The 16,947-nt window shown below is 41.0% G+C and overlaps 1 protein-coding gene across 3 annotated transcripts in view; it reads left to right on the top strand.

The window, feature by feature from the left end:
* The window catches only part of LOC126297456 (probable low affinity copper uptake protein 2), a 66,000-nt gene extending 49,457 nt beyond the window's left edge, over positions 1–16,543 (top strand). For all 3 annotated transcript variants that reach the window (XM_049988316.1, XM_049988317.1, XM_049988318.1), the window contains exon 5: positions 16,232–16,543. In XM_049988316.1, the coding sequence (XP_049844273.1) occupies positions 16,232–16,368 (137 nt within the window). In that variant the 3' untranslated portion in view covers positions 16,369–16,543. The remainder of the gene's footprint in view (positions 1–16,231) is intronic.
* Positions 16,544–16,947: the final 404 nt, after the last annotated feature.

The following is a 16,947-nucleotide window of genomic DNA, read 5'->3' as shown; positions in this document are numbered from 1 at the left end:
TGTTACTTACATATTTCTACTAAGTCTTACCTTTTTATCCATGTGATCCTCTGGTAACTTCCCTGTTTCAGCTTTCAAAATTACCCTTTCTTTTTCTATTGTATTTCTTCCCTGTTTCATCTCTCAATTCTAGCAATTCTTCTTCTATTGCATTTATTTCCCCTGTTTTAGTCCAAGGTTGCCTAATTTTCCCTCTAAAAGTCACAACTACCTCTAGTTCCTTCAGTTTTTGCAATCTCTTCAGTTTTAATCCGCTGTTCATAACTAATAAATTATGGTCAGTCTACATCTGCCCCTTTAAATGACTTGCAGTTTAAAATTTGGTTCTGAGCTCTGTCTTACCATTTTGTAATCAGTTTAATACCTTCCTGCATCCCTTCCACATATAAAACCTTCTTTCATTATTCTTAAACCATTTGCTAGTGAAGAATCAATTATGGCCTGTACAGAATTCTGCCTGGTGGCTTCCTCTGTCATTTCTTCTCCCAGCCCATGTTCTCCTGTTACCTTTCCTTCTCTTCCCTTTCCTTCTGTTGAATTCCAGTCCCCAATTCACATTTAAATTTTTGTCTCTCTCAACTATTTGAATAATTTCCTTTATCTCTTCATACAATCTTTCAATCTCTTCATCTGCAGAGCTAGTTGGCATATAAACTTGCACTGCTGTGGTGGGTGTTGAGTTCTTTTCTGTCTTGCCTATGATAACACATTGTGTGTTGTTCACTGTAGCTTATCCACATTCCATTTTTCTGATTCATTATTTGGTCTCGTCTTACATTACGCCTGTTTGATCTTGAATTGTGAGCATGTCCTGGCATGAACCGAAGTCCTGTACTTCCTTCCACCACACTTCATTTTTTCTCACTATATCTGACTTAACCTATCTATTTCCCTTTTTAAATTCTCCAACATGCCTACACAATTAAGGGTTATAACATTCCATTCTCCAACCCACAGAATACCAGTTTTGTTTTTTGTGATGACGTCCTCCTGAGTAGTCCTCCTCCAGAGATCCTAATGAGGGTTTTTCCACCATAGAGTAAAGTTGCATGCCCTCAGGAAAATAAATGATGAATATAGTTTCCCCTTAATTTCAGATGTTTGCAGTACCAGCATAGCAAGACCACATTAGATAATATTGCAAGGCCAGATCAATCTACCAGCCTGTTGCCTTTGTAACTACTGGAAAGTCTGCTGCCCCACTTCAGGAACCACTGGTTACTCAGGCCTCTGTACATATATCCCTCCATTGTGGTTCCATCCACAGAGTCGCCATCTGTATCCTTGAGGCACCCAAGCCAACCTGCCTTGGCAAGGTCTGTGGTGCATGGGGTGTCTTCTAAATAAGTGAGACTAATTTCATAGCAAGACCTTTCACCACTTTTCAAAAGCTTTTTGTTGTATGAACTGTTCATTGTCCAAATTTCTTTACTGTTGCAGGAAAATACCTATAAAAATGACATCATAACACTTAAATTAATTTTTAGTGTTAACAGATTTCCCTTTTTCAGAAACACTATACCTGATATTGCCTATCTGCATTTATATCCTACATATTTTGGCCATTGTCATTTATTTTTTGCCCAAACAGCAAAAAATCACTAACTGATTTTAGTGTCTGATTTCCTAATCTTATATATATATATATATATATATATATATATATATATATATATATATATATATATATATATATATATATATACAATTTTACTCACTGACTATATCCTTATACTCTAGGATAGATCCCCCACTGACTTCCTAACTACTGTGTGGGGTGTTGGGATGATTTTCCCACCTTGTTCCCTTCTTTTACACCACATATTTTGGTTAATTTATGTTCATTCCTTACACTTGGGTTTGAAATCAACATTTTTCAAATTTTTTTACAGGTTGTGCAGTTCCTGCATGGTTGGTCAACCAGTACCCAGCATTGTAGCCTGCCCGTGTGTGTGTGTGTGTGTGTGGGGGGGGGGGGGGTGTCGTGAAATGACCAAAGTTATCAGCTTGTGGTCCAGAAGCTCTGGCAGTCTCTTCAAACAGACTGCAATTTAGCACTGATCATTAAGACCCTAGGACCTTTTTCCCTCCTTGGCTAGGCCACAGCATGGAAACAAAACCAAGTGATTTGCAGACAGTTACTCCACTCAATTATTTTGGTTTGCAACAGTAGAGTTGTGTAGCAGTTTGTGAAGTGATTCCATGTTGATTAAGGTGGCAAATTCTTCCCAGTTCAAGGTTTTACTTTCTTTTAATCAACTTGTTGATTTATCTGTGACCATTACACCCCATAAGAACATCAATGTGTTACAGGGATTAATTTTTTATTTGGACCCAATGCTGCAGACAGACAAAGAACTATGCAAGTACTTGGTACATTGAGCCCCACCAGACTACAAGGTAGACCCTGGGGCATTCATCCTCACTTTTGAGGGGATACGCATCCAGGCAAGGTCAATTTCATGTTTAAAACTGTGATGAGAAGCAGTATTTCCCATACTCAACATACTGTGTTAAATCATTTTACCCATTTTGATGTTTTAAATACCAGTGCTTCAGGCATATGTCTTCCTGTACACGTGACCCAATTTGCAGACTGTGGCTGACTACTTTACAGGAAATCATTGGTGTGCTACCACACATCTGTGTAAGTTTCAAGAACCACCACCCTCCCCATTTTGTGAAGTGTGCCATCCTACTCTAGAAATACAAAATTCGTAAATCGAAGGTCAGAGGTTATCTGTCATATTTTGAAGCTCAGAAGAAATGTAATCATTTGTATCCAGTCTCAGTAATGTTGACTTTTGCCACAACTGTGGCTAGATCATTAGCAGTACATGGTGAGTTTATTTCCTCTGTGGTGACATATGTTAGTTGCATGAGTAACTTGAACATGGAGCTGACACACTCTCCCCTTTGTTGTTCCTGTGGCACCATCTTCAGGTACCAATCCTTGTATCCATCCAGAGACACAGCTTCTTCCTCCAGCATATACTGGTGGCAGGGCTCCCTCCTGGGTACCCTCTCCCCAAAAATTTACAGATAACAGTGGATAAGCCATCACAAGAATCTCAACTGCTGAAAGTTGTGAAAGAGGAGGAGAAGAAACTCCGGAGACTCCTGGGGCAACACCACCTCCTCCCCCTCCCCCTCCCCCCAACCCCATGCCCCCCACTCTGTCCAACTCCAAACTGATGTTCGTTGTTCATTAATGTTGTTCCACTCTCCTGGGACATGGTCTCTTTACACGTAACTGTGACACCATCAGTGTGATGATAAAATGGAACTGCAGTGAATATTACTGTCACCTGCTGGAGCTACAATTAATTTCCTCTTGTTCTGCAATGTGTGTTGCTCTCCAAAAAACACAATTCACTGATGACCCTTTCCCAAGACTAAGTTGAGACTCGGCAAGGTGGCTGTTGGGAGCCATTGTAAAGGCATTTCCCATGAACTGACCCCCAACAGCCACCACACTAAGTATCAACATAGTTTGTGTGAATATTACATTGGTTTGCATAGATGTTGTCAGTGGAATCCCCCCGTACCTGATTGGAAATAATAGCAGTGTGAATGCAAACAACCTGTGCAATCAACATTTGTGAAGTTTATTTACCTGCATGCAGTGCAGTTACTTTGAGATAACTTCCTTTACCCAGCAACTCTCTTCCCCTTTTCTGTTGCTTGGGAACCTCAGTGCGAAACAACCCCAGTGAGTAGAGGGGTCCCTGTGGTAAAGAAATTCTGATTAACCAACTTCTTTCCAATCTTGTTCTGTGCCTCCTCAATGACAGTACTCCTACCAGCTTTATTGCTGCCCATGACACCTATTCAGCTATCAGCCTTACACTCTCTTCTGCCAGTATTGTGGCTTCACTGCAGCAGTAGCTATGTGATGACCTTTGTGACACTGACCCCTTTCTGGTGATCCTGTCACTTCCTTGTCACCATGTGACAGGCTATACCACATAGAGCTCTTCAAAGAGCCAACTGTCACCCTAGTCTATTTGTATCAGATTGCATTGGTGAGGTCGTGGTGGGTGTCTGTCCTGTGATGCTACTGGAACTTCTATTCCCCTTTCTGCAAGCCCCCTCTACTGCCAGCAGAGGCCTTGGTGGACCAAAGGCATTGCAACAGCTATTTAGGATTGTTGAAAGATCCTGCAAAATCTCGAGGTGCATCCTTCACTGACCACCCTCTTCACTTTTAATAAGCTTCACACTAAGGCTTGCTGTCTAATTAAACACAGTAAGAAGTAATACTGGGATCACTCTGTCTCATTCTAGTTCCATAGTCTTCTTGGCCACTGAAGATCAACAACTGTTCTGGTTCCCTTCCTTCAGGAGGGTGTTTGTGGCAGTGTGCCAGGACTTGTTGAAAATATTGAGCCCCACTTTGTAACAGCCTCAGTGGTCTTTCAGATGCATAAGTGACAAGAAGAAGACCTCTCACTCCCCCCCCCAATTCTGCCACCTGCCACACTGAATTATGTAACGAATATTTCACTGATTTGAAACTGGATAATGCCTTGCTTATCACAATGCAGAGCCCTAGTTGCGGATTCAGTTCATAATCAGATGATCCAACATGTGAATGTTACTCAAAGGCTCCATTTCTCCATGGTCTTCAGTCTTGTTTGGCTTGAAGGTGTCTTTCCTTCACTATGTCGAGGCAGTATTACGGTCTCAATCCTTTGGCCAGGCAAAGATCTAATGTCCATCGACAGGTACCAGCCACTTAACCTGACCAATGTGCTCTGCAAACTTCTTGAAAGGATGATAGGCCCACTGATTGTGCTAGGTTCTTGAATCACAGAGCCTTTTGACCCCATCAGTGTGGTTTCCAGGAGGGAAAATCCTAAATCTACCATCTGGTTATGTTGGAACTAGTGATCCAACATGCTTTTCCTGAATGCCATCACATCATACCAATCTGTTATGACCTACCTGAACTGCCTGCTCGGTTGTCTTTCTGTGTATTCCAAATCATGTAGGTATCTCAGGCAATGAAGTGGCCAACCATTTGGCTAGAGAAGCGATTACTCTTCGACGATTCCAGGTGTGGATTTGCAAGTGCAGATAAGATCTTTGCACATTCATAAATGGGACAGCATCTGGTGGACTACTGTCCCCTTTAATAAATTTCACACTATTAAGGAGAATTGTGCTGCTTGGCACTCTTCCTTCTGTTCCTACTCACTTTTGGGAGGATGACAGTTCAAATCCCCATTCAACCATTCAGAGTTAGGTTTTGCATGATTTCCCTAAAGTGATTCCTCTGAAAGGGCATGGTCAATTTCCTTCCCCATCCTCTCTAATCCAAGCTTGTGCTCCATTTCTAATGACTGTGATGTTGATGAGACATTCAACACTAATGTTCTTCCTTTCCATTCCTTCTGGAAGGAATCCACTGTCCTATGTCACCTCCACATCGGTGATATTAGACTAACCCGTAGTTTTACGTAACAAGCCACACCCTTGTTGTGGTTGTGGAGCCTTACAGTTAGTAGCTCAAATCCTGGTGGAATGCCCCTTTCTTCTGGCTCTCCATGCTAAGCATGGTCTTCTGGATTCCTTGCCTCTAATATCAAAGGATGACTTGCAGACTGTAGAGCTGTTTCTCCATTTTCTCTGTGAAAGTGGTTTTTACTCTCAGACATAACAATTTTAATAATACCTTCGAGATGGAGACAGCAGTAGTTGGGGTTGCAACATTCTTGCCATATATCGGGTGTGGGAGCCTCTTGACCCTACCTCCTTTGCTAGCTGTCACTGTCATCCCACTTTTAGCCTTGGTTTAATTGCTTTAGATGTGGTTTGCCCCTTTTTCTGCTGCGCCATATTTTCTGTTTTAGGGCTAGCACACCATTGAATAGTTGGTGCTGTTCCCCTTCAAATGCATTGACTGTAATGGGTAGGGGGTGGGAGGGTTGTGGGTGGATTGGCTGCCATCACATGCAGAACCCCAGCGACACTCACTTGGGCCCACCCACCTGCTGCCTTTATTATTGTTACATTGTTGATGGGCTAACTGAGTTCATTACATTTCTAGCCTTCTCACTTTTATTTTTGTGGTACTTCTGACTTGAAGGCATTCTTTACTCTGCAACTGTCTTTCCTCTTAAAAGTATTGGTGGGGGGAGTCAGATGCTGGTGTAGTTTCTCTCACCACAGATGAGTTCTGGGAGACCAGGTGTCTGCTCTGACCTATGTACCAGTTGGATCCATGTATTTTTACTTCTCCTTAAATTATTTCTCAGCTCGGGCATCAGTTTTGCTTTCAGTGCCTTGATTTTGCCACTTCTATGTGCTTTCATAATTGGCCTACATTTTTCTCTTAACTTGCAACCAACCAACCACCCAATCACCCAACCACCCACCGACGATGACGACGACGACGACAACGATGATGATGACAGGAACTACTGCTAATTCTTCCTCTTCCTCTTCCTCTTCCTCTTCCTCTTCCTCTTCCTCTTCCTCTTCCTCTTCCTCTTCCTCTTCCTCTTCCTCTTCCTCTTCCTCTTCCTCTTCCTCTTCCTCTTCCTCTTCCTCTTCCTCTTCCTCTTCCTCTTCCTCTTCCTCTTCCTCTTCCTCTTCCTCTTCAATAGCGACGACAACCTAATGCAGTGGGGGTGGGGGCGGGGTGGTTTGACCATCTTGGAGTCATTGTCAGTACTCCCTGTACCATCTGGATCCTGTTTTTTATGGAAAAAATATGTTCAGATTTCCTTGAAGGAATGTAGTAATTTGTATGAGGTGTGGTTCCTCGCTATATCGTTTACAAGTACAGTGCAGTTACAGGGTACGCTTATAGGTAGTTCTGTAAGGTGTCATCTATTTGCAAGCACAGTGTTTTCTAAGAGCCAGATGTGAGATCTGGTCCCATAGGTGGTCTGGATAGGGCATTGTGTTGGCATGTTGTACTGTTGGCTGATAGTGAATTGAATGATTGTCATTTTTGAGAAAGAGGACCCAGCATTGTAGGCATGTCATTTTTTACGGAAGGCAGTTCTTAGGACTCAGGAAGGAAATTAATGGTTTATGGTCTGTTATGAGGTGAAATTTTGTGCTGTAAAGAAATATGCGGAATTTTTGGATGCCAAATATGATAGCCAGAGATTTTTTTTATTTTTTTATTTTTTATTTTTTTATTTTTGTTGTTGATTTATTTGAGAGTGATCTGGGCTGAAGCCAGTGTTTTGGAGGCATAAGGGATTAGCTGTTCACACCCATCATCGCTTTAAATAAGACAGAATGGCCTTGATGCCATGCTTGCAAGGATAAGGTGTTTCAATGGATCATAGAGTACCAGGCGAGGAGTGAATAATAAACAGTTTAACTTGTGAAGGCTCTCCTGAGACTACTGTGAGCATTCCTATTTTAGATCTTTCTTACATAGATTATTAAGGGCTCTGGCAGTCTAGGTGGTATTTGGTATACATTTTGCATGATAATTTATACAAAGAGATGACTGAAGGTCTTTTAAGTTCAAAGGCACCTGGATTTTTCTATGGCTTCCACATGCTGCCAAGTTAGTTGAAGTCTTTTACAACTCAATATGTGGCAGAAGTACTCCACTTGACCTTGAAAGAATTCACTCTTTTGTTGGTTACTCTTCAGTCCATTTTGTTGGAGTCTCTGGAACAGTAGACATAAGTTCGCAAGATGGTGTTCCCCTGTAGTGCTACTTGCTAATGTATAGTGCAGTAATATATTTTGCTCTAAATGTTTTGAAATAGTTGTTTCAAAAAAATCGTTTGAAAATTGTTAGCACCCTAGCAATTTTGCAAGGCAATCTGTTGTATCTGTACAATTCCAATGTAGTGTTGATGGCTATGAATTGGTTGGACTGTTCATTTAGTAGCAGACGCAAATTAGCATCAGAAAGGTCGGTTTTTGAAAGTACTGCCCATCTGATAGTCTTGTCTGTGGAATGGCATAGACATTACTTTCTGATTGTGCTTACATAGTTTATTTAAAGTCACCAATGGAGCCATTTAGTTTTCATATCACTACCAACGATTTTGCCCATTAACTAGATGTGACGGCTGTGAGGTTGTCTTGTTGCACCAGACAAACTAATTTCAACTTGAGATAATCTTGCAATGCTACTGACACTGGTCTAGCTCTAAAGTAGAGACATCCTACAGAAGACTTTAGCTGAATGTGAGCTACATAATTATTTGCACACCCTAAGTGTGGTGCAAATAGTTCTGAAATTTCAGTGCACAGAGAATGGAGATTGAGTGGTACAACTGCTGTTACAATGTTGCTGGCACCTACTATTTTACAATGAAAATATGAAAAACCATCCATCTCAAAAATGTCTTGTACTTGATGACTTGATGGCACAGCTAAGAAAGTAATGAGACAACTGACTTTTTGTACTGTTACTGTGCATTTAGTGCTCAGAAGTAATCGGTGTTTGCTGTTGGACTGTAACCTTGTTATGTCAGCTGAAGAGACAGAGAACCAAGTGCAGCATAGGTTTCCTCATTTGTAATAGGAATTGGTGAATTGGTTTAAATAAGAAATTTTATTAATTGGCTGTTGAGTGTTAATGATAGAGAGAACTTTTACAGTTGCTCTGTGAAAGGTTTCAGCTGAGGCTAAAACATGTTCATGCTGGTGCAGTGTCATTTGTGCAATGCAATTTCGCTTTTGTAAAGTTCTGTCACATTTACTTGTTTACAGCGATGTGCACAGTGCATTTCCCTAGATGCCCACCGAGTGAACAGAACTGGGCACCCTGGGTACTGCTTCCTGCTGTTGTTATAGCAAGGTTGGATGGTAGAATGGTTACATAAAGGCTGCGAGTCCAATATGAGCCACCGCTGTTCAATTTTTTCAGTTTTGTCCATAAATGGATGTTGGGGTTTGAAGCCTGAGTTGAATGACAAAGACGAAGCTCTTAGGGGCTTATCATTCATTTCCTGGGTACGAGCGTGGTGACTCTGGGGTTCCTGAGCTGGGGACTGGTAAGTACCGCCAATCCTTGTCATCGTTAGCTCTGGGCATGCTTCAACGACCACTATGTAGAGTGGCAGTGAAACATTGTGTATCACAGGGAACGGGCATCTTGGCTCAAATGCCAGGATTCCGAGGATGGTAAAAACCTCTATACAAAAACCCTCAATCTCGTGTGCTGTGCACTGATGAGATACATTGTTGTTGAAGTGGGACAGCCATTAACAGGTGACCTCTGGGTAACATGCTGCACTTTAGTTGTATAGAGTTTACCGAGGCATGTGTGGCTTTGTCTAGGTGGACTTTTGTTTCTCTAGCCGCTCATGGGTCTGGGACGGATCCTTCAAAATTTTCTCTTCCTCCTCTCAGTGGAAAGGGTGGACAATCAAACAGGAGGGCTCTTTTTGCCAGTGCTCCAGACTTGGTGTTTACGAAGTGTCTTTCAATCTCTATTAACAGAACATGTGCTGGTGGCCAGAAAGTGTTTCTTATAGTTAAATGGAAAGAGGGTAGCTTTCAGAAAGTCTCACTTTTCTACATACAAAAAGGTTTATATTACATTGTTAGTACTTGGGGATCTTTGAAGTGCCTTGAAATGGGATCCTGTTGGTAGAAACAAGTAATTCCCAACAAGCTTGAACAGACACCACTGAAATGGATGGTCAGCAGGGCTAACTAGATGCTGTTCACCCAGCTGGCTGTGTTTGAACACCGTGACAAGGTCTAGGAATGGGTGGGCCATATCACACAAGTGATCCATCATGCCGCTGACTTATTGATCCCAAAGTCTTCAGTCATATTAGAAAGCAGTCTGTATCTTGGTGCCCTGATGACTGCTGCTCAACAGCTCACAGCTGAGCCTTTAGAGTCAGGACAGCCAAGCCTCGATGTGTACTTAAGGAGAGCAAGGAAAGGCCATGGAAAGCGTTCCATCAACTGATCCACTTGTTCTACGGGGGCATAGGAAGCCATCCTGAGGATTTCTGGTATACAGTCATTTACCAGTATAGTCAGTGCTGAAACAAGGGTATCTCCAAACAACACCTGGAGACATTGCTCAGATGATCTCAGAGCATTTTGCAAAGACTACTGTCAATGCCAACTAGGATCCTGGGTGTCACAGCTATGGTGCAACTGTAAAAATGTGCAAGGTGGATTTCAGATCCAACAGTTCTAAATCTTACAAATCCCCTTTCTCCCTGTGGGAGCTGTAAGTGGCACTTTCTGAGACTTGTGATACTGCATCCAGTCACAACCAGATCTGTTCCTGAAAGTTTCAACATTTGTCTACAGTGTCAAAGGAAATCCCCCTTGAATGTTTTAATTTGATGTAGCAGACAAGTCACTTTCCCAGTCTTGGAGAGAGGCAGTTTTGATCCCTCTCCTTGTACTAGGAAGGGATTGCATGTGTCCCAATAGTTACCAGAGTATTGCTTTAACAAGCTATCTCAGAAGACCCTTGAGCAAATGATTGTCATCTGGTCTGGTTGTTAGAGACCAGGCAACGTCTTAGCTGGACTCAGTGTGCATTATGGAGATTTCAGACCACTGTCGATAAACTGACCTGCTAGAGGCAGCTGTTCAGCAAGCTTTCCTTTGTAGACATTGCTGTCTCAGTATTCTATTTGACATCAGTAAGGCATATGACACTACTTGGAGACACAGTATTCTAGAGCAACTTAATCAGTGATACTTTCATGACTGCCTCCCACACGATTGTGTGTGTGTGTGTGTGTGTGTGTGTGTGTGTGTGTGTGTGTGTGTGTGTGTCCATTTTTAATTTACCTACCTTGGATATGAGGGACACTGTTCTATGTTTTAAAGACTCAGTGAGGTTTCTGGGCCTTATTTATACTCGAAATTGTGGCTGCCACACCTGAGAGACCAGAAAGTCAGAACCCTGAAGGCTCTGAATGTCATAAAGTGCCTGCTCCAATTTTATAGGGCTTTCATACTTTCGCAGCTACACTATTTGTGCACAGTGTATAGATCGGCAAGGTCTTCTTATCTGAAGATGATTGACGCTATCCATCATCACCATGAGGGGATGTGTTGTGGCTGGTGCACCACAATGTCAGATGGCAACTCCTCATGGTGTGTTAGGCATGCGAGTTCCTTGCAGCCTGAATACACTGGCATACCATACTGCTGCTTGTCCACTTCTGGGCCATCTTTTCTCCAGTCATCCATGAACCCATCTGAAATGTGCATGCGGCGTATGCTGCAGTCCCTTAGTGTGGAGTAGGAACAACCCCAGATCCAGGAATTTTAACCATCTGTCAGCCTTGTTACTGCAAAGGCCCAGAGTAGTTACAGACTTAGTGCAGTACAGGAGAGGTTGCACTCCTGCATATGTTTTTAATACATTGTTTAAAGACATTATAACGGAGCTTCACACATTTACAACTGTCTTTATGGATGGATCGAAACAAGGTGGCTCTTTTGGTTGTTCTGTTGTTGTCCCTGATTGTGTCCTCAAGGTCTCAATGTCTCAGGTCTTTATTGTCTTCGATGCAGAATTGTACGAGATCTTGTTGGCACTTGAGGTTACGAGACATGCATGATTCGAGTATTAAATTTCTTGCCTGTTCCAATTCTGTGAGTGCCCTTCACTCTATACAACACTTGTACCTAACAGAAAAGGTAGTCCAGAATATCCAGGTTGCTCTCCTCCAGCTACAATTACTGTGGAAGGAGGCGTCTCTCTGCTGGGTGCCAGGGCACTGAGTAATGTGGGGAATGAAAGAGCAGATTTAGTAGCGAAGGAGGTGCGTCACAATGCTCAGTTAGTTTGGTGTGCCCGCCCCCTGCATGTTATTGCCTTGCTATTGAGATAGTCTTGCATTGATGGGAGGGTGAGTGGCCAGCAGTAGCAGACAATAAGCTGAGTCTAGTAAAGAACACAATGCGGCCATGGCATAACACCTTCCAGCCACGTCGATGGGATGAGTTGCTCCTTAGTCATCTTCGCATAGACCACTGCCCTATGTTGCATACCTTCTTGCTCTGGTGAGAGGACCCTCCAGTGTGTGGTGCTTGTGGCATACAGATCGCTGTGCACCACATTCTGTTAGACTGTGTTTCATTTTCCGACCAGTGGGCAGTGGCAGTTTTGCTGACAGATCTGCCCTCTATTTCAGGTATCATTCAAACCCAAAGGGGAGAGATTTAAGGTTTTGTGATGCATCCAACATGTTTCCAAAAAAATTAGAGAGATCTTCTTTAATGTGTTTACAGGCTGACTGGCTCACCTATGTTTTCTGTGAGTGGTCAGCCAATCACATTTCTCAGTGTCTTTCTTTTAGTTAATTTTAATCCCATTTATAGCACCATTTCATGTTCACAATAGAAGGAGTGTGTGATGAATGCAACTGCGGTGGGAGGGAATGCATGAGTGTCATTTAATAGGTTTACACACACACACACACACACACACACACACACACACACACACACACACACACACACACACACACCTGCATGCACACACTCGCGATGATGAACTGGATGAGTTCTGATCAAGCTTACTGTGATGTTAATGAATGGGAATGCCGTTTTGTGGTATCTTCTTCACTTTCACCAAAATTTTTCTGTGCTGCATTTGATATTTTAAGCTCTTTTGTAGAGGCCATGTTGATTTCTCCAAATTGGGCTGTGCTGCAAATATTATTGCTATTGTTAACATTTCTTCAATTAATTTCAAAGCCTGTACACAAACTTTATCGGGTCTGTGTGTAATTATTACATCATCCACTAATGAGTCAGTATAGGATTGTTTACAATTTTGATTTTCACACAAAAATCGTCACTTACAAGTCACCCCTTTGAGATCAGCTGCCCACGCAGCATACGATTGATGTGACTTCTTGCAATAATGGAATAATTTGAGCCAAGCTGCTAGAACAAGGGTTTTCTAATGCTTAGAGAGCAAACTATGGCTATCAGACAAATCTAACTCAGGTTTATTTTGAGAATGTAATTTTTGTGGTAGACATATTATTTGCGATATTGAGTCTGGCCTCAGTAGCCCGATGCTCTGGCCGTGTGTGTGTGTGTGTGTGTGTGTGTGTGTGTGTGTGTGTGTGTGTGTGTGTGTGTGTGTGTGTGTGTTTGTGTTTGTGTGTGTGTTTATTTATTTATTTATAATGAAGGCCTTTTTGGCCAAAAGCTTCCTTGATGGCAGCTTTTTTGTTGTGCCTATTTGTGGCTCAGCATCTCCACTATATGATGTTGAGTAGCAAGCATCCTTTTCATAATATTGTCCTTATTTGGGGTATAGTAGATAACAGAAAAGCACTCTGTTAAGCAATGTTGGTTATGTTATTCACCTGAAATTGGAGCTCCAGACATCTGTAGCTTGAGTCACAGCCTTTGTCTTTTGGCTGAAATGGTGTGAATGGTTGTGGTGAATGCTTCCCTGGCTTTGTGAACTGGAATACATTTACATTTATGTGATTGCTCTGCAGTTCACAATTAAGTGCCTGGCAGAGGGTTCATCAAACCACCTTTAAACTACTTCCCTACTGTTCCACTCCTGAACAGCACGCAGGAGAAACAAACACTTAAATCTTTCCATGTGAGCTCTGATTTCTCCCATTTTATTCTGATTATCATAATCCGGGTCGTCCAGTGTCAAGCAAATCCATCACTAATCCATAACACAGCAATCCAAAATATAGTCCAGTAAAAAGCAGTAGAGAGCCAGGTCATGGAAGTAAGGTATAAGCACGGTAGAGACTTCAGCATAAAATGATTGCAATGTAGTGGCCTTGCTGTTGCATGACACACACATAGTACCAGCCTTCCCTTCCCTGCTTCTTACTGGCTTGTCAACTGATCTCTTGATATACAGCTGCTTCTCTTGCAAGATTTCTTTAATTTTCCAGTAGGCATCATCTATCTTTCTTATTGTTAAGCATGTTTCAACAGATTTGTCTTTCTTCTGTAGCCATGCCTACTTTGCCATTGGGCACTTTCGCCAGTTTCATGTTTTAGATGTCTCTGTCCCCTTTTTGCCCGCTCTATTTACCAAATTTTTGTGTTTCCTCCCTCCATCAATTAAATTCAGTGCCTCTTGTGTTATCAAACGATTTCTACTAGGCCTTGTCTTTTGGCTATTTGAGCCTTGTCTGCCTTCACTATTTCATCTCTCAAAGTGACCCATTCTTCTTCTTCTGTTCTTTTCCTTTACCCTGTTTTTCAATTGTTGTCTAATGCTGCCTTTGAAACTCTTGACAACCAATGATCTTTGAATTTAGTCATGTCCTATCTCCTTAACTTACTGACTTTGTGCAACTTCTTCACTTTTATTCTATAGTTCATAACCAATAAATTTTGACCATGGTCCATATTTGCTTCTGGAAATGTTCTGAAGCCTATTTTTTCTCTCAAACTCTGTGTCTTACCATTACAGTAGAGCGTCGATTATCTGAACGTCGGTCAACCGAACGACCGCTTAACCGAACTGTGTACTCTCTAGCACCTGTTACTCTCCCATTCTACCGTCCATCATCCTCCTCACTCCCAAAGCAAGTTTCCCACAGTAGTCGCAGCACTGGTCCACCGCTGGTGGAACATTGCTTCTAAGAAAGTGAAGATGAAAGTATACAGCCTCTGAGGCGTTCACTTGTTTAGATACTGCCTTGCGATGGTTTGAAGCCCAAGATGAAAGTGACCAGTTTCAGACATCTGTAATGAAAAAAGTACGTGACTTAGCTGCTCGTAAGTGTGTAGGCTTGCTTAGACAGAGCAAAATAAAGGATTTTTTTAAACATTAATTTTGTAAACTGTGTGTATTGTTCATGTGAAATGCGTCTGTAATATTTATATATTTTTGTTTAATAAACTGTACCACATACTATATATTCCTACTGAAGTTGCCTTTGTAAGTTACTTTGTAATACTAAAGGAGATGCCTGTTTTTATGAATAAATTTACTGTACAGTACTTCTTTTTGGCAAATAAACATGTACAGTTCGATTATCCGAACAAACCAGTTTTCCGAACACCCTTGTCCCCCAATTACTTCGGATAATCAACGCTCTACTGTATATAATCTTATAAGGTTTATAATTTAAGCAGCAACCAGCCACAAGTATGGCTTAAGAAAGTTTATTTAACTCAAACCATTACACATTTTGGATTCTTACAAAGCTATCTTCAGACAGCTTCTTACAGCTTTCCTTTCTTTCCTGCTGGGACCACATTTTATATTTGTTGCTGATGTTGTGCACTAAGTAATGAACACACAACAAGGTTTCATTAGGAAAGAAAGGAAAGCTGTAAGAAGGCATCTGAGGTTGGATCTGTAGGAATCTGAAACTGGTAATGGTTTGAGCTAAAGAAACTTTTTTAAACCATACTTGTGGAAGGTTGCTGCTAAATTATGAGGTATATAATTTTACCATGCTATGTCTCTCAACATGTGAACTGCTGACAAGATCGCATTTTATAATCTATCAGAAACCACCTGTTGTGTGTCCAGCTCCCTTCCACACCTACAGCTTCCTTTCATGGTTAGTAAAACCAAGGGTTAGCAATGATTAAATTGTGCCTTGTCCAAAATTTTACCTGGCAGCCTCATTTTTCATTCCTTTCCCCAATTTCATATTTTATCACTACTTCTCCTTCTCTTCCAGTCCACTGTCACAATCAAATTGTTGTCTCAAAATAATGGGATTCTCAAGTCAGAGGTATATGAAAGAATATGTAGAAGTTGGAAATTTGATAATAACAACACAACAGAACCTCGTAAATTTTTGTTGACTTTTAAGAAACCATTAAAAGCTCTTGAATGTGCATACTGCTGTGATGATTTAGCTCTGTATGAGTGCGACTCTGTGCTTTTGGTGGAAGGAGAGTGTTTTTAGCTATAGATGAAATGATGCTGCAACTGATAGATATGTACAGGCGGCAGGAGATATTTAAAAAAAAAGAAAAGGTTCAGAAGATGAAGATAATTATTTTAAAAAAAGGATATTAATTAGGCTGTATTTTAGAACTCCCATATTTCCTCTTGAACTTCATCAACAGTCTCTAAATTGTACAAAATTTAAAGTAATTTAGTCAAAAGACAATTTTCTTCACAGTAACAAAATCAGAAGAGAGGAACAAGTGGTATGATTTAATATTGTTTTACTGATTTTTTTTTTTGGTGGGAGTAAATGTTCTTCTTTATGTTGACTGTGTAAGTAAATTTTAATGTAAATGTTTCTACAAAGAGCAATTTTTACATTTAAGTTCATTCATGATTTTGGTTTAGGTCCATCTGCTGGAAGGGGAAGTCGTGCTGCAGGAGTGTTGAAGACTGTTGCAGAAGACATATCAGATTCTGTACTTGCAGGTGGTAGCAATAACCTGAACAATAGGAGTACTACTCCTGAAATTGTGACCGCATGATGGATTTTTAAGAAAGGACAGACTGATAGATAGTAGCTTTTCTTTTATGGTGTCTTTATTGATTGTCTGGAATATGACATGAGCTTTTATTTGAAATAACCTTTTTGTGTATAGGTGAATCACTAAGTCTTGATTCTGATGTACTACAAGTTAAAAAATAAAAGTTAAAAAATAACGTGACATTTTTATTTAAAAAAAAATCCTCATCCAGACTTTTTTCACAAAGTTAAGTGAAAGTACTTGTCCAGTAACAGGAAAAGAAACTCCAGAAATATGATTTTATAGTCATGTGAAGGCATTTGTGATTGGTAATACTGGTTGAATCAGTTTGTGTTTCCTGACACAGTTATTTTTGTACTATCACTATATAGGTAATAGACATCTGAACATGGTTTTGAAACTGTTGAAACCACTAATGTAAAAAAGTGACAGTATCAGGAAATAAAAATTATTGAATAAATGTTAGTTTATCGCAGTTGGAAGCTGTGTCCTAATAATGGTGATTTTTATTTCATATTTTATGACTAGCATCAACATTAGGGTTATGTTTGAGCTTAGAGATAGGCATTTTTCATTTTG

Source organism: Schistocerca gregaria, chromosome X (assembly GCF_023897955.1).
Source record: "Schistocerca gregaria isolate iqSchGreg1 chromosome X, iqSchGreg1.2, whole genome shotgun sequence".
Lineage (NCBI taxonomy): Eukaryota > Metazoa > Arthropoda > Insecta > Orthoptera > Acrididae > Schistocerca > Schistocerca gregaria.
The sequence above is the reverse complement of the archived record's forward strand: the minus strand, read 5'-3'. Positions and strand labels throughout refer to the sequence as shown.